Source organism: Electrophorus electricus, chromosome 5 (assembly GCF_013358815.1).
Source record: "Electrophorus electricus isolate fEleEle1 chromosome 5, fEleEle1.pri, whole genome shotgun sequence".
Lineage (NCBI taxonomy): Eukaryota > Metazoa > Chordata > Actinopteri > Gymnotiformes > Gymnotidae > Electrophorus > Electrophorus electricus.
This window is the reverse complement of record NC_049539.1, coordinates 22862915-22881134: the sequence shown is the minus strand read 5'-3', so window position 1 is coordinate 22881134 and position 18220 is coordinate 22862915. Positions and strand designations below refer to the sequence as shown.

General features: G+C 40.4%; 2 protein-coding genes and 1 long non-coding RNA gene across 12 annotated transcripts in view; 2 read left to right on the top strand and 1 right to left on the bottom strand.

Annotated features, from left to right (window-relative positions):
- The window catches only part of LOC118240081 (pre-mRNA-processing factor 17-like), a 91781-nt gene that overhangs the window by 26364 nt on the left and 47197 nt on the right, over positions 1-18220 (top strand).
- Positions 1-18220, top strand: part of LOC113569361 (NACHT, LRR and PYD domains-containing protein 12-like) — a 138145-nt gene that overhangs the window by 99489 nt on the left and 20436 nt on the right. For 2 of the 9 annotated variants that reach the window (XM_035526165.1, XM_035526161.1), the window contains exons 1-5: positions 13272-13358; positions 13472-13579; positions 14973-15080; positions 16454-16561; positions 17737-17844. The exons of 1 other annotated variant lie outside the window; for it this stretch is intronic. In XM_035526165.1, coding sequence (XP_035382058.1) covers positions 13309-13358; positions 13472-13579; positions 14973-15080; positions 16454-16561; positions 17737-17844 — 482 coding nt within the window. In that variant the 5' untranslated portion in view covers positions 13272-13308. Of the gene's footprint in view, positions 1-13271; positions 13359-13471; positions 13580-14972; positions 15081-16324; positions 16341-16453; positions 16562-17616; positions 17624-17736; positions 17845-18220 lie in introns of those variants that run through there. 6 more of the 9 variants (XM_035526164.1, XM_035526163.1, XM_035526162.1 and 3 more) reach the window with 6 other exon arrangements.
- On the bottom strand, positions 243-5041 carry LOC118241390. Of its 2 annotated transcripts, none has more exons than XR_004776036.1 (4): positions 4551-5041; positions 4074-4365; positions 3674-3964; positions 243-1489 (listed from the first exon to the last, which is right to left on the bottom strand). It is a non-coding gene; the product is annotated as an uncharacterized LOC118241390 (long non-coding RNA). The 2 variants fall into 2 exon arrangements; XR_004776037.1 differs by having other exon boundaries at positions 4672-5041.

The following is an 18220-nucleotide window of genomic DNA, read 5'->3' as shown; positions in this document are numbered from 1 at the left end:
TTAAGAAATAACATTTATTTTACATGTATCATTTCCATAGACACCCCCAAATGATCAAACACTTAAAATACCTCAATCATCATTAAAGTATTCATTTTGAGTCTGTTGTTGCAATACATTGTGTTCAAGCTTATTAGCAGTAATGCTATGTTAACATTTACTTATTCAAAATATCAAAAATATCAAATCAGACTGTAATCAGCAGTTTCAAATGGGAAAATTAGAGAAAAACAGACCATAGATGTATTTAAAAGATTATATTTTGGTAACAATGCATCAGGTATCAAAATACAGTAATACATTTAAACAAAAGAAGTGCCATAAAATCTGATTTCTTGTATTTAAAAATAAACAGCATTACATTATATGTCAGAGATTAAAAAATAAATAAATAAATAAAATGCATGGCTGGTTTTTACCCATAAGGCACTGCAAGGAAAGAGGTTGGCTTTACAGAGGCACAGAGCATAAATACCTCATTAATATTCATGAGCAAAGTTTAAAACATCTTTGGCTCAGAGTAGTGCTGACAGAAGAATGAAAAATAAAATTTGTAATTTTTAAAGATAAACATTCAGCAACTCCTAGCAGAAGATATTGTACTGACGACATTTTATCTTCCTGAATTTGAAGGCTACAGCCACCAGGCTTGGCAAAGAGACCCATCAGTGGACCTCAAGCTCCAAACTGCATATTACACCAACAGCACTCGTCTGTGTACTCCTTCTCCTTCTCTCCTCTCCTTTCATTAATCCCTCCATCCTCCCATTGCAACCATTTTATTTTGATACTGGTCCTTGAAACTCTTTAATAAAAGATGTGGATAATTGGCAAGGAAAATTTAAAGATGCTACAGGCAAAACTGCCTGTTTTTCCATGACTTGACACAAAAGTATTTACATGAGCATTAAATTAGATCACAGGATCTCATAGTAATATTTACATAAACATCTTTATATTACATTTTTACATAAACATCTTTCCATTACATTTACAGTACTGGGCAGATGGTCTTATAGTGATTGATACATATTAATCAGTATGACATTATGTGTGCTCTCTGAGGATCAGACCATGATTCTGGAGATGTATGTTACTGTACCTGCTCTACCAGGTTAGTTCAGGAGTGCTAACGTCATAAAACTCTGATCAGGTATGATCGAACATACACTGATCTCTGACCCCTGAATGGTACACAGAAAGGCACTGTGGGCACATTTGTGTGTGTGTGTGTATACAAGAGAGCCAAATCATTTATCATCTCTCAGACTTCCTCATGGTTATTACTGGGAGATCACCTCTGCTCTTCATCTGAGTGGTTTAGTCCATTCATATTAACTCCTCTGTTGTCATGGTTACGGTCTCCATTCACTTCTGATTTTTTCCCTCAGCTGCACAATCACCAGCCCTGCTGCCACAAGCTCCGCCCCCATCAGAGCCAGGAGCACCATCAACACCGTCACTGTGGAGCTCTGATACAGCTGGACTTCTGCAACACACACACAGAAAAAAATAGTCAGAAACGACCCTTCATTACACAATAAAGCTTATCCATGCGTGAGTTTACTGATTGTTTTTTTAAACAAATCACACTACCAGAGTTTGTTAAGATGACAAGATGCCATTCTTCAACAGTCTGGAGTTATAATTCAGTTATTGAGAACTACATGAACTACATTATTACAACTCCTCTCCTTGTTTCCCTCTAAAAACAGGATTATAATGGATTATGGGATTACATTTATGATGGCGTATGGGGTGCCTTGCCCTTCCCTGTGTTATCACCTGGTCTGGGCTTCAGGTGCTACAGCACTGAGATACTTGAACAGTGATACTGAGGGTGAAGTGTTTGTTGATTTATTGAGGGTCGGATGTACAGGGATTGAGCTTCAGGATCAGACAAGGCCAAACTAAAAAAAACACATAAGCCACACTAGAAATAAAAATTATTATTATTAGTCGGCTACATTTATTTAGCACCTTTCTCAAACCCAAGGACACTTTACAGACAGAAATCAGCTTTTACACTCAAATCACACACAGACAGATGAGATGCATAAGCCAATTTACAGTGTTCTCTCTATCAGAAACCACAGCCCCCTGGGGGAGTGCACCAGTGCAGAGGAAGGGGAGGAGGTTAAGACCAGGACAGACCACCAACCATAGCTGAACATACACACACTGTAATGATTGGCCACCCTCCTGACATCCCTGTTTCCATAGTTTCCCTGTCGTGTCTGTTATCCTTTACTTCCTTGTTCCGATGCTTGGTTTTGTTTTCTCCACCCCTCGTCTGTTCCTCAGTTCCAGTCCTTGTTTTGGTTTTCCCTGTTCTTATGTTCACCTGTGTCGGGTTAGTACTTAATTGTTTTGGTTATTTAAGAAATGTGTTTTGTCTCCCATGTTGTTGGTTATTGCGGTAAGTTTGGTTTGTTCCATTTGCTCACGCTATCTCTGTTGGCGCCCTTGCTCTTTCATTTGTCTAGTTCATTTATCACTATGCCTCAGTGTTTTCTGTGTCTGTTTATTTTGTCTCTATTGTGTTCCCTCATTTATTATTTGATAAATAACCTCCTGCATCTATGTTCTGCCTCTCGCCTTGTCCCTGCTAATACACAACACACACACGTGCACACACACCTATCTTGATAGAGGACAGTTTTAGAGGATCAGTCAACCTAACCTCCATGTTTTTGGGAGGAACCCAGAGGAACCCTACGCAGTCACAGGGAGAACATGGAAACTCCACCCAGAAAGAGACTCAAAGGCTGAGAGGCAAACTTGCCAAACACCAAGCCCTGCTTCACAAAAGAACCAACTGTCCCAATGGAACACAAACCAAATTAAGTACAATAACCCTCCCTAACTAACAAAAATGAATAAACACAAGTAAAGAACGGAGCAAATAAAAAAGGCGACAAACTCCCTATTTCCCAACAACAATTCACACAGGACTACTATAATACTCCATACACAGAATGTACAACAGCAAACATGCCCAGAAAAGCAACAAGTCAGAATGATTTATCCAGCAGAGGACCAAAAACACAACAATCAGCAAACAACGCTCACTGAACTAACAAAACTAGCCACAGCAACAGTGGAGATGAATCTCTGTCTGTTGCTTCTTCCCGGGCTTCCCCTTATGCACAGGGTAGAATGAGACAGACAGTCAAGACACAACACAGCAGTACAGCACAGGACAGAATACTTGATCAGGTGGAGGGGGAGGAGCATCAAGAAGAGGAGGAGCCACAGGCTCCAACATAAACAAACACAAACAACCCTACACCTTAAAATACAGACACTTGAATTTTTCTCACTCATCACTCAATCACTCATAATTGTTTTGGTATCAGTAAGCAGGCATCACACAAAGTGCCGTAAAACATCAATGGCTGGATCTAAGAGTGTCCATCTGAGAATCCACCTCAAAGAGTCCAGTGAACATCACATGCTTTAGTGGGGATATACTTCGATAACCAGCACCTCAATTAAGACCAAGACCTCAAACTATTACACTCAGTCCACACTGTTTGCATGATCCTGGCATTTATAGTCAAACTAATACTGAACCACAGATGTGCATAAAAAGTTACTGACACTACACACACCCTTCTCCCCAACATAAAGTAATTCTAGACAACATTAAAATCACAATAACTACACTTACCTTCCACAGTAACTGTTTATGTTTGAATAATCTCTTCATTCTTAGTGTCTCTGATGATGTAAACTCCACTATCAGATGGTGCGGTTCCTCTCAGCTCAACAGCAGAGATGAGCGACGCTCTCTGAGTGTATTCAGGTTCACACTTCAGTGGGTGTCCATCCACTGTGCAGATTTGTCCACTAGAGAGAGCAGCTGCACCTGTGCTGTTAGAAATAATCTCCACTGACTCTGATATGGGCAAATCCAGCACCAGATTTTCAATGGGCTTGATCTGAACTGAAGAACTCAATGCTGAAAAGAAAAACCATCAGTAACTTTAAAGGGGTTCAAATGTAATACATACTATTAAAACTAAATCATTAAGGGTTCGTTAGCAAAGACTGAGAGAACAAACCCTTACCCTCTATCCATAGACCCATATCACAGATGTCTACACCATCACACTCACAGGTGTACCGGTTCCTCTTAGTGTAATCAACATCAGTGATGCTGAGGAGCTTCCTTCAGGTACTGATCATATGACATGTAAAATCCCTCCTTTGACTGACAGAATGTCTGGTTACACTGATCCAGAATGTCAAGTTGTTTATCGAACACAGTCCATGTGACCAGACCAGAACACATCTGAGTGCAGGGGAGAGTAGCATCATCATAAAGGTTCCCCTTTACTGAAGAGAAGGTCGATACAGGAACTGAAAAAGATTAAGAAAGTGGAGTTTAAAAAGGCATTCAATAAATCAGACATCAGTGTTCAGAGTGGCCCGTAGGTTAGCTAGCATTAGCTGACCAAATCGCAAGCCAATGTTTCATTCGTAAACATATTAGCTACTCACCACTCTGTTGGGTTTATTTATTTGTAAACATATCAGTTACTCACCACTTTGGTGGGTTTATTTATTTGTAAACATATCAGCTAGTCAACACTCTGGTGTCAAACTGCTCTCTGCGTAAGGAAATCTATAGAGTGACATTACTGTATTAGATACAAGACCACAAACCCGCTGTGGAACTGAGCAGAAAAGCAGAAACAGGAACCACAAGTCACAAGTTTCAGCAGGTTTCCGGTGAGTCTGCACTGCAGGCTTGGCACGAACCTCCATCTTGTCATCATCTGTAGAGGAAGTTTCTCACTCCTTTAGTTCACACAATGAAAATCTAAAATAAACATGTTCTTCAGCTTAATTAAACATATCTTGGGTCTAATGCACCTAAAGGAAGTGTGTGTTAAAGCATATGTAGAAGAGAAAAGTCTTATTTTTTGGAAATTCAAACCTTCCATTTTTTTCTGTTAAATCCACTACATTTATAAGGATCACTTTCTTAGCTACTCATAAGATTTCCTAATGTGGAAAGGTGGATAAAATATAGAGCAATATTGTGCAAATAGCTGATCAGTTCACTATAGTATATTTTAAAATGATCAAGTCAAATGATCAATTCACTCTGTGATATTCTTGGAAAACACTTTGCAACATATTCAAAATATGACATTGCAGTGTTTTTACTGCAGGAATGTAGAGTATTGAGATGGCAAGCTTGTGTAAAATGTCTCTTTGCACATATTGAATCTTTATAAAATAAACAGATCAAATTATCAAATAATCCACTAAATTCTTGCAATACACTCTCTTATGTAGTTACTTTTAGAATGACTAAGTTATTTTTACTGTGGGAATTTGGAGTAATGGGATGGCAATATCCTGTTAAATGTCACTATATAGCACTACTTGAAGCTCTATAAAATACACACATCAAACTCTTATCAAATTATGAATTGTTATTCAAGAAAGGATAGAGGCATCTAAAATCTTAAATATGAGCAAGCAAACCACATGGTGAATTGAGCAACACGGATACACCCACACATCAGAACAAAGGACATAAGTCAGAGATCAAGGTTGTGGAGCTGTCTGGTTTACAACAGCAGCGACGTCAGTCTTCCTAAAACTGTTACAAATTCATATCAAAGCACATCACATACTCCAAATAAAACACATTCATGACAAAGAGAAAGGAAGAAGAAATGGACCAACTAATGTAAACAGGAAACAAAATGATGACTAGCCAATCACAACACACAAATGATCACACCAATGAGGTTAAGGCTGGCTTTAATTTTTCACCTTTTTTCCAGACTAACACTTTCATCACTGATAAATTGCAAGCATAAAACTTCTGTACAGTATGGAATCAGACAGCCTGTAGGTGTGTATGTAATAAAACAGCTTTTTGCTAACTGCACTGTCACAGGCATGTTATGATAGTACGATTTCAGTTTAATTTGTCTTGTCAACTCTGTACTGATCCCATATAGTATGGTATCAGATATGACTGATCCACCTGTCTGTAATAGCTGTGTAAATAGTTTAGGTTCAAGGCAGAAATAAAGTGCTTAAAAGGTCAAACGGTTGGTTGAGAGAAGCAGCACAACCTAAATCTTTACATAAACTTATGCATTTTTGAGGAACAGCCTGATTTACTTACACACAGCCAATCACATCCTCAAAACACATCCTCTCACACACACCTACCCATACACTTTCCCCTATGCCATAAACTTCCACTGGACAGATGTGTGTGTGTGTGTGTGAGAGGGAGAGAGTGAGTATGCATATGTGTGTATGTAATAGTGAAGGGTGTGACGTGGGTGGCACAAAGGAAGTGAGAGGCGAGGTTGTGAGGAAATGCTCTTTAGTGTACATAGAAAGTAAAGACTGAAAGCACTGACAAAAACCAAAAAAAACACGTCTAGCTCTCTCAAGGAACTGTTGTGTCCCAAGCAAGTTCTCTACTAATGTGCAGTTCTGTCTTGGGTTTAAATAGGGGTGAAGGGAAATAAGGAAGAAGACAATTAATAGGTGATTTAGAGCAGGGCAGGTGTGTGGTGTGATCCCTAGCAGGAATGGGCGTGTCCCTCCTACTGATGACCAACCATGACAAAGGGGGGTAGTTAAAAAGGGATTTACATATATATATATATATATATATATATATATATATATATATATATATATATATATATATATATAATTATTATTATGATTAACTATATCAGTAGAGGTGTTGAAGGATTAAAAACTGAATCAGTGTAAAACCGAAACAATTGTGTCCATGTTACCACTAATCTCTGGACCTGGTTTCCTTCTGACCCACGGTGTTGAGAACGGCGCAAAATTTCAAAAAGACAGCAGGAGGATCCAGAAAACCCTGCAGCAACCGAGTCCAGGAATATTGTTTTCCTTTAAAAGTGAAAGCAAAAATATGTTGTGTTCTTATGCACAGGGATGCAGAAAAAGGCTGAACGTAAATCAACAACAGTAAAAGGGCTATGAGTGGCAGGAGATTAACAAGTGTATTCACACCTTGCTGTTTCAGTGAATTCATAACAGCTACAATGTCTGCTTCCTTTTCACTAGAAAGAGGACATTGCTTGAAGCACACTAGCTGCTGTTAATAATTTAGCCTGATATGGTTCAGTTTATAAAGCTCACTTGAGCCTCGTGTTCAACCCACAACCTTTTTGGAACGACTCTCAGGTAGTCAGGGATCTGTATTTGAGGGTCGCTATCTGTAGAATCAAAAAATGAATAGTCACACTTCGTAGGCACTGACAGTTTTCCTTTATCAAAAGAGATTGACAAATTTAATTTTGTCATAATATCATGACTGAGTAGTTATTTATATATACTGTTATTTATTCTTACTGTTGTCTTGTATCTTTATCTCCTCTGCAGGGCATTTAAAGCAACGCAAATACAGATTTACTGCTGTTCTACTACTGTTAGACTGTGTTCTATGTGTTCTGTGTTCTATGTGTTCTATGTGTTCTATGTGTTATGTGTTCTATGCTCTGTGTTCTGTGTGTTGTAAGTGTTCTATGTGTTCTGTGTTCTATGTGTTCTGTGTTCTATGTGTTCTGTGTTCTGTTCTATGTGTTCTATGTGTTCTGTGTTCTGTTCTGTGTTCTGTTCTATGTGTTCTCTTTTTAATATACAAAATAATCTGCTTATTTAGAACTCTACATTTGTCTTATATTGTAGAGTATTCTGTATTAATGTTATATGGAGGTAACTAATGCGACATAGTGGAGATTTACTCTCAGCGCAGCCGCAAAACAAGTCCGTGTAGGAGGGACTGTGACTCCATTGGCTGTATAGACTGTATGTCTATGATTGGCTGCAGAAAAATGACGGACAGGTAACTTTGGCTGCTGATTGGTTATTAAAAATGACTGAGTCATAAATCGGTTGTGTAATTGGCTTCAGTTGAAAGTGATTGACATGTGCTCCGCCCTCTACTTACCCGCTGGAGTTCCTGTAGTCTCTCCCTTCTCTAGAAAACGAAAGTATTTTCTGAACTGTCGCCATTAGTTGGGCGGATTGGAGATACGCGCGTTTAAATTATTTCACGGTAAGTTCATTCTGTTTCTTAAAATGCGATGTCGGTGCAGTTTAAACAACGTGTTTTGTAAGTACGTAGTTCTGTGTTTAAATCGTAGGTTCACCCAAAAGTGGATTAAATGTAAAGATTAAAGTCCTGGTGAAGTTAACGCTACGTATCTAAAATGGCGAACGCGCAGCACGATTGTGCAGTTATATTTAAAATAATTTAACGGGGTCAGATATACGTGGTCAGTTATTGTAAATCAGAATTTTAAGTCGTAGTTAGTCAGTGATCTTTCCAAATGGTCCCAGTTAAAACTCATCTGGTCTAAATGTAAAGTCGCTGCTGTGATGTGTGTTTTTTACAGTTAGTTTCTGTTCAGTTTCAGTCATTTTGTAGTGTTGTCCACATTCTCAGTGGGCAGTTCAGATTCCCTGTATAGTTCATTAGATGTAGAGTTACCTGTAGTTAGGATGGGACGGTCGACATTGACGTTTCTACGCTTGTTTCGAGTTTCTGAAGCGCAGCGATTTGAAACGCTGATCCGAAGTGTGGCTCAAAACGGCCATGTCACGTGACCACAGGTGACCTAAGCTTGTGTTTCTACAGGTGTTATACAGTACATGCTGCTCCTGGCTTTGACTGACAGTGTCTGAAACAAACCTGATCACACATCTGTCTCAGTCACACACTCTATGAATGCTTAGAAGTCAAGAAAACACACCCCAACTTTGAGGGGTTTTGTGAGAACAGAGAATTTGAGAGACAGATTCAGTGTTGTCTAGACAGAAGGTTATTGACAGGACATATTGACTGATAGGCTAGTGAGAGACATCCAGTGAGCAGTAGTTATAGATACAGTGACATTAATATATAGAAAGTGTGTGTAGAGAGAGATCCTCTGGTTTACTGACAGGAGTGATGTGCTGTATATCCACACATTTATATAATGGTAAAAACACCTGTGTATACCAGCAACAAGTGTTCACTGTGAATTAATCTTTTCCAAGACTGAGGAGGTAATTTGGGAAGAGAAGAAGCCCCCAAACAGCAGAACAACTAACATTTTAAATTATAAATATTATAATAAATGAGATATATTACTTTATTGAACTTCATTATCCATAATCATAATTATCTACATTCACAACACTTCATTCTGCAATAGATGAAACATGGTCCACACAGAAAGATCATTAAATAGATACCGAGAATTTGAAATACCTTACAGAAATACCTGACAGAAAACAGAAGCATCTTTTGTTGTGTTTGTATGTAATTTCTCTGAAATATTTATTGATCATATTTATCGATAGCCTGGCATAACCCACCAGCATAATATCTAGGCAGAGTAGTTTAGACTTTGTTGTTTTACAGAAAAAAATTATCAAGATGTTGGCAGAAGTGGCCACTGTGGAGATCATGTCAGATTGTTTCTGTTCAACAGGCCCAGACGTGATGGATGAATTATGATGAATATTATTTAATTTTGTTTTTCTTTATATTATATTTGTTCAGTATTGTGTCATTGGCTAAAGATATTAGTGGATTATGCAGTTAAACTCTGTGTCATTGGTTAAAGATATCGGTTGTACGGTTGCGTGCGTTTAGAGGTCATTTATTGCAGTGCTGAGTGTTACCCACACAGTAAAACTCTGTTTGTGTTAAACCCAGAGACTCTGTGTTACTGATAAAATGTAAGTCAGGCATCTTCTTTTTATGTTGGTGTTTTGTTAGGAAAAGGCAGTGTTAGTTGATGTTTAGAGTTATCATTAAAGAGCAGACACGTTAGTCCCTGTGCTCTCTGTATAGGTTTAGTTTCATATTTTAGCATTTACCACATTTCTTCTCTGGTAATACTGTGTTTCATATCAGATGGGAGATGTACTTTCTTTGTGTATCAGTCCTTGAGTTTGGGAGATTTAATCAGTAGTTTAAATGTTAGTTGTGTCACTACATTTCTTTGTTTATCAAGTCACTGAGTCAGTTCTAGAGATTTGCCGCTAGATGGCACCCAAGCACCAGTTACTGTATATTCAGCTCACTATAGGCATTACAATCGACTGTAAAAGGCTTTTCTGTGTATTGTGCATGTTGTCATTTACTAGCAACATTGACTTTTAAAGTAATATCTGTATGTGCTTGATCTCTTAGCATTATTATCCTATTCTCTACTTCAGTTCTGTAACATCAAAGCCCATAACTGTTATTACACCTTGTGTTCTGGCCAACAGACCAGGTTGAGCACAGTTATAAATCCAACCAGTGCCATTCATCCCAGTCCCCTACAGTAGTCTTTACTACACTTTTGAGACCTTGAAACTATTTTCAACACAACTGCTTCGAACATCTCAATGTTTCACAAAGCCTCACTTTTCCCACCACGACCTATAGTGTACTTTAAATGTAGTGAACTACTGATGTATACTGATTAAGGACAAAGATACCTCCACCTATAGTGTACTGTAAATGTACTGAACTACTGATGTACACTGATTAAGGACAAAGATACCACCACCTATAATTTACTGTAAATGTAGTGAACTACTGATGTATTCTGATTAAGGACAAAGTTACCACCACCTATAGTGTACTGTAAATGTAGTGAATTACTGATGTACACTGATTAAGGACAAAAATACCACCACCTATAGTGTACTGTAAATGTACTGAACTACTGATGTACACTGATTAAGGACAAAGATACCACCACCTATAGTGTACTGTAAATGTAGTGAACTACTGATGTACACTGATTAAGGACAAAAATACCACCACCTATAGTGTACTGTAAATGTAGTGAACAACTTGTGTCCATTGATTAAGAGCATATAACAGACATGTTGTCAGGTTCAGTATCACTATTTTGGCTGAACCCAAAATAACAGTGACAGAATGTTAATGCAACAAGAAACAGAATAAACAAATCTTGTGCTGAAGAAATAAGCATTACAGAATTTCACTCTGTAGTTTTTGATTGACAAAATGGGAACATGGACATAGTTATAGAGTTGTGTATTATTAAAGTCACAGCATAACACAACTGAAACTATAAATCATCACTACAGTGTCTTACTTCAATGCAACTGCACCACTTTATGTTGCAGATAGTTTCCATGATGAAATGTCACAATGATCTATTTCACAGACTAGCATTGATAGAGTCTATCTTTCGTCTCACTAATGTGTACCCTGTGTAGTGTTCTATATAGACCCATCTGTGTGGGGGAATGTGAGTGAGTAGACCATTACATTTATGGCATTTAGCCAAAACTTTTACAATTCTGACTGAGTACAACTCAAGCAATTGAGGATTAAGGGTCTTGTTAAGGGACCCAACAGTGGCAACTTGGCAGTGGTGGGGCTTGAACCACCAACCTTGCGACTACAAGTCAAGTACCTTAACCACTCAGCTTCGTTATATACTGGACTTGTTGTTTCTGGTGTGAGTGTGTGTGTCAGAAATGATGCGGTTGCTCCTCTTCCCATCAAGCACAGATTAACACACTGTATGCATCACTACTATAAATACATGTGTTCTCGATAGATTAATGTGCCATATGCAGTGAAAAGCTTTGAATCAAGTACATTTAAATTGAGAATTCAGTGTAAATATGATGAAATTACATTTGAATTTCTTTGTCATTGGGTGTGTTACATACTGGTTAAGCTGGTTGCTAAATGGTGATATTTGGTGCTTTGGCAGTTGACGGCCAATGTGCACATATTTGGGCCATTACGCGTCAGAATAACACGCCAACATTATGTGCACATATATACGGTCTATTACGGTATCTGAGTGCTCAGAGTATCACTCCAACAGATATGCACATATATACGGTCTGTTACGGTATTTGAGTGCTCAGAGCATCACTCCAACATAATGTGCACATATATACGGTCTGTTACGGTATCTGAGTGCTCAGAGTATCACTCCAACAGAATATGCACATATATACGGTCTGTTACGGTATTTGAGTGCTCAGAGCATCACTCCAACATAATGTGCACATATATACGGTCTGTTACGGTATCTGAGTGCTCAGAGTATCACTCCAACATAATGTGCACATATATACGGTCTGTTACGGTATCTGAGTGCTCGACGGTCTGTTACGGTATCTGAGTGCTCAGAGTATCACTCCAACATAATGTGCACATATATACGGTCTGTTACGGTATCTGAGTGCTCAGAGTATCACTCCAGGGCCTGAGGGAACTTTGACGCATATATGAGAGCTTTATGTTCTCATCCACATGTATGTTTCATACAACTTTTTTATGTGTCTGTATTTTTATATGTTCTTATTCTTCCACTTTGTATCTATTTTATGTAGTCTGTTTCACATGGCAACAGACAGTCCTACAATATTTCACTACATGTAGTACTGTGTGTAACTTTTGTGACGAGTGAGACGCACAGACTCCCTCCACTTTGTGAAACATTTAGTGACATTAAACATTTAAGACAAGGGCGGCACTCACACGTTACATTAACAGGGAACAAAAACACTCTTAACCACAACACTGGCTGCACAAACATGGATACGAACATGCCGCTAACAACGACCAACACTGAGACGCGCACTGGCGGGTTAAAGAGACGGACAAACTCAACGCTGAACCCGGGGAGGTGCGCGTCATCACGGGGGCGTGGCCCCTGCACCACGTGACTTACGGGGGCGGAGCAGTCCGTGAGAACAAATATCACAGACACAGTGAAGGTCTCCACAGGGCTTTGGGAATTAAGAACCAGCACTGAAAATCTTTACAAAATCGCTCACCAAATGGGAACTGTATAATATTAATTCATTAATACATTTGAAAGCATCCAGACTTCAGTTCCCACTGTGTGGAAACATTACATCTCCTGTGGGAAGCATTCTGGGAAAGTTGATTACTTATTATGGGGATTTGCTATTTAATTTCTTTAAAATAGAAAAACATACAAGTGATGGTGCACAGCTTTTTGTGTGTTTAAAGGGAATTTTAAATATATTCAGTATAACATTATTTATGTATTTAGTGGAATATGTAACTGAATCCAGTAGTGTGTTCAGTGTTCTGCTGTCAGCACTATTTCAGTTGTCCACCTGCCTTGTTAATATCAGTGTGTACTTCATTTTTAATATGTTGTCAATTTTGTCAGGAATTTATTCACTGTTGATTCATTCTGTGTATGAACTGTTGACAGGAAGCAGAGAGCAGCATCTCCAGAGTCCAGCTGTGTGTGTGTGAAGAGGAACAACTCCATGATGAAGCGTCGTAACTCCAGCAGTGGAGGAGGAACCTCTGACCCAAAGTGAGGAGCTTTCCATCAGCACTTAATCTGAGGAAACAGGAAGAGGGAATATTCAGGATAAATGAGATGTAGTGAAGGATGTAATTACTCAACACTTTCCTCATTTTCATCAGGGTAAAGAGAGCAGCGTCTCCAGCACCCAGCTGTGTGTCTCTGAAGAGTGATGCGTCCATGGGTCGTCCGCCTAACTTCAGCAGTGGACCTGTGCCATCTGACCCAAAGTGAGTGACACATCACACACTCATGTTCTTTCATTATTGTAGGTGTGGAAGGGTGGAGGGTGCTGTTCTGTCAGTAATGTAAGGTAGACTCCATCTTTACTGTTTTAAGATCATTTGTAAGGTGTGTTAATGATGATCACAAAGTGATGATGGCAGTCAACAATTCAACAAAACAACGTGTGTGTGTTGCTAGAGGACTGGAGTGTGTGTGTGTGGGGGGGTATGTTTGTGATGCTGAAGGACAGGTTTGGTGTGTGTGTGTGTGTGTGTTGTGAAGGACATGTGAGTATGTGGTACGTTTTTCCTGTGAAAGGTGTGTGTGTGTGTGTGTGTGTGTGTAGGTTGCTAAAGGACAGGTGTGTGTGAGTGTGTGTGTGTGTGTCTTTGGTATGTTTGTGATGCTGAAGGACGTGTGTGTGTGTGTGTGTGTGTGTGTGTGCTTTGTTTGTAAAGTTCCTGAAGGACAGGTGTGGGTGTGTGTAGGTTGCTAAAGGACAGGTGTGTGTGAGTGTGTGTGTGTCTTTGGTATGTTTGTGATGCTGAAGGACGTGTGTGTGTGTGTGTGTGTGTGTGTGTGTGCTTTGTTTGTAAAGTTCCTGAAGGACAGGTGTGGGTGTGTGTAGGTTGCTAAAGGACAGGTGTGTGTGTGTGTGTGTGTGGTATGTTTATGATGCTGAAGGACAGGTTTGGTGTGTGTGTGTTGTGAAGGACATGTGAGTATGTGGTACGTTTTTCCTGTGAAAGGTGTGTGTGTGTGTAGGTTGCTAAAGGACAGGTGTGTGTGAGTGTGTGTGTGTCTTTGGTATGTTTGTGATGCTGAAGGACGTGTGTGTGTGTGTGTGTGTGTGTGTGTGTGTGTGTGTGTGTGTGCTTTGTTTGTAAAGTTCCTGAAGGACAGGTGTGGGTGTGTGTAGGTTGCTAAAGGACAGGTGTGTGTGTGTGTGTGTGGTATGTTTATGATGCTGAAGGACAGGTTTGGTGTGTGTGTTGTGAAGGACATGTGAGTATGTGGTATGTTTTTCATGTGAAGGAGGTGTGTGAGTGTGTGGGTGTGTTGCTAAAGGACATGTGTGAGTATGTGGTACATTTTTGTTGTGAAGGGTGTGTGTGTACATTGCTAAAGGATAGGTGTGTGTGTGTGTGTGTGGTATGTTTGTGATGCTGAAGGTGTGTGTGTGTTGCTAAAGGACAGCTGTGTGTGTGTGTGTGTGTGTGAAGAGGAACAACTCCATGATGGAGCTTCATAACTCCAGCAGTGGAGGAGGAACCTCTGACCCAAAGTGAGGAACTTTCCATCAGCACTTAATCTGAGGAAACAGGAAGAGGGAATATTCAGGATAAATGAGATGTAGTGAAGGATGTAATTACTCAATACTTTCCTCATCTTCATCAGGGTAAAGAGTGCAGCGTCTCCAGCACCCAGCTGTGTGTCTCTGAAGAGTGATGCGTCCATGGGTCGTCCGCCTAACTTCAGCAGTGGACCTGTGCCATCTGACCCAAAGTGAGTGACACATCACACACTCATGTTCTTTCATTATTGTAGGTGTGGAAGGGTGGAGGGTGCTGTTCTGTCAGTAATGTAAGGTAGACTCCATCTTTACTGTTTTAAGATCATTTGTAAGGTGTGTTAATGATGATCACAAAGTGATGATGGCAGTCAACAATTCAACAAAACAACGTGTGTGTGTTGCTAGAGGACTGGAGTGTGTGTGTGTGGGGGGGTATGTTTGTGATGCTGAAGGACAGGTTTGGTGTGTGTGTGTGTGTGTGTTGTGAAGGACATGTGAGTATGTGGTACGTTTTTCCTGTGAAAGGTGTGTGTGTGTGTGTGTGTGTGTGTAGGTTGCTAAAGGACAGGTGTGTGTGAGTGTGTGTGTGTGTGTCTTTGGTATGTTTGTGATGCTGAAGGACGTGTGTGTGTGTGTGTGTGTGTGCTTTGTTTGTAAAGTTCCTGAAGGACAGGTGTGGGTGTGTGTAGGTTGCTAAAGGACAGGTGTGTGTGAGTGTGTGTGTGTGTCTTTGGTATGTTTGTGATGCTGAAGGACGTGTGTGTGTGTGTGTGTGTGCTTTGTTTGTAAAGTTCCTGAAGGACAGGTGTGGGTGTGTGTAGGTTGCTAAAGGACAGGTGTGTGTGTGTGTGTGTGTGGTATGTTTATGATGCTGAAGGACAGGTTTGGTGTGTGTGTGTTGTGAAGGACATGTGAGTATGTGGTACGTTTTTCCTGTGAAAGGTGTGTGTGTGTGTAGGTTGCTAAAGGACAGGTGTGTGTGAGTGTGTGTGTGTCTTTGGTATGTTTGTGATGCTGAAGGACGTGTGTGTGTGTGTGTGTGTGTGTGTGTGTGTGTGTGTGTGTGTGCTTTGTTTGTAAAGTTCCTGAAGGACAGGTGTGGGTGTGTGTAGGTTGCTAAAGGACAGGTGTGTGTGTGTGTGTGGTATGTTTATGATGCTGAAGGACAGGTTTGGTGTGTGTGTTGTGAAGGACATGTGAGTATGTGGTATGTTTTTCATGTGAAGGAGGTGTGTGAGTGTGTGGGTGTGTTGCTAAAGGACATGTGTGAGTATGTGGTACATTTTTGTTGTGAAGGGTGTGTGTGTACATTGCTAAAGGATAGGTGTGTGTGTGTGTGTGGTATGTTTGTGATGCTGAAGGTGTGTGTGTGTTGCTAAAGGACAGCTGTGTGTGTGTGTGTGTGTGAAGAGGAACAACTCCATGATGGAGCTTCATAACTCCAGCAGTGGAGGAGGAACCTCTGACCCAAAGTGAGGAGCTTTCCATCAGCACTTAATCTGAGGAAACAGGAAGAGGGAATATTCAGGATAAATGAGATGTAGTGAAGGATGTAATTACTCAATACTTTCCTCATCTTCATCAGGGTAAAGAGTGCAGCGTCTCCAGCACCCAGCTGTGTGTCTCTGAAGAGTGACGTGTCCATGGATCTTCCTCGTAACTTCAGTAATGGAACTGTGCCATCTGACCCAAAGTGAGTGACGCATCACACACTCAGATTCTTTCATTATTGTAGGTGTGGAAGGGTGGAGGGTACTGTTCTGACAGTAATGTAAGGTCTACTCCATCTTTACTGTTTTAAGATCATTTGTAAGGTGTGTTAATGATGATCACAAAGTGATGATGGCAGTCAACAATTCAACAAAACAACGTGTGTGTGTTGCTAGAGGACTGGAGTGTGTGTGTGGGGGGGGTATGTTTGTGATGCTGAAGGACAGGTTTGGTGTGTGTGTGTGTGTGTGTGTGTGTGTGTTGTGAAGGACATGTGAGTATGTGGTACGTTTTTCCTGTGAAAGGTGTGTGTGTGTGTGTGTGTGTAGGTTGCTAAAGGACAGGTGTGTGTGAGTGTGTGTGTGTGTGTCTTTGGTATGTTTGTGATGCTGAAGGACGTGTGTGTGTGTGTGTGTGTGTGTGTGTGTGTGTGTGTGTGTGTTGTGAAGGACATGTGAGTATGTGGTACGTTTTTCCTGTGAAAGGTGTGTGTGTGTGTGTGTAGGTTGCTAAAGGACAGGTGTGTGTGAGTGTGTGTGTGTGTGTGTCTTTGGTATGTTTGTGATGCTGAAGGACGTGTGTGTGTGTGTGTGTGTGTGTGTGTGTGTGTGTGTGTGTGTGTGTGCTTTGTTTGTAAAGTTCCTGAAGGACAGGTGTGGGTGTGTGTAGGTTGCTAAAGGACAGGTGTGTGTGTATGTGTGGTATGTTTATGATGCTGAAGGACAGGTTTGGTGTGTGTGTTGTGAAGGACATGTGAGTATGTGGTATGTTTTTCATGTGAAGGAGGTGTGTGAGTGTGTGGGTGTGTTGCTAAAGGACATGTGTGAGTATGTGGTACATTTTTGTTGTGAAGGGTGTGTGTGTACATTGCTAAAGGATAGGTGTGTGTGTGTGTGTGGTATGTTTGTGATGCTGAAGGTGTGTGTGTGTTGCTAAAGGACAGCTGTGTGTGTGTGTGTGTGTGTGTGTGTGTGTGTGTGAAGAGGAACAACTCCATGATGGAGCTTCATAACTCCAGCAGTGGAGGAGGAACCTCTGACCCAAAGTGAGGAGCTTTCCATCAGCACTTAATCTGAGGAAACAGGAAGAGGGAATATTCAGGATAAATGAGATGTAGTGAAGGATGTAATTACTCAAGACTTTCCTCATCTTCATCAGGGTAAAGAGAGCAGCGTCTCCAGCACCCAGCTGTGTGTCTCTGAAGAGTGATGCGTCCATGGGTCGTCCTCCTAACTTCAGCAGTGGACCTGTGCCATCTGACCCAAAGTGAGTGACACATCACACACTCATGTTCTTTCATTATTGTAGGTGTGGAAGGGTGGAGGGTGCTGTTCTGTCAGTAATGTAAGGTAGACTCCATCTTTACTGTTTTAAGATCATTTGTAAGGTGTGTTAATGATGATTACTGAGTGAGGATGACAGTCAACAATTCCAGTTATACAGCTCCTCCTGTTAATGACAACATGTATGACATAGTGGGAAAATAAGAGTTGAGTTCTCATTAAGTGATATGTGTACTTTTTAAATATCTTAACTAATAGGGACACAGGACACAGTGAGGTGTTATTAAACACTCAGCTGGGGTTGTGTAACCTGCACTCTACTGTACACACCAGAGGAGCCTCATGAGATTTTAGTGGCA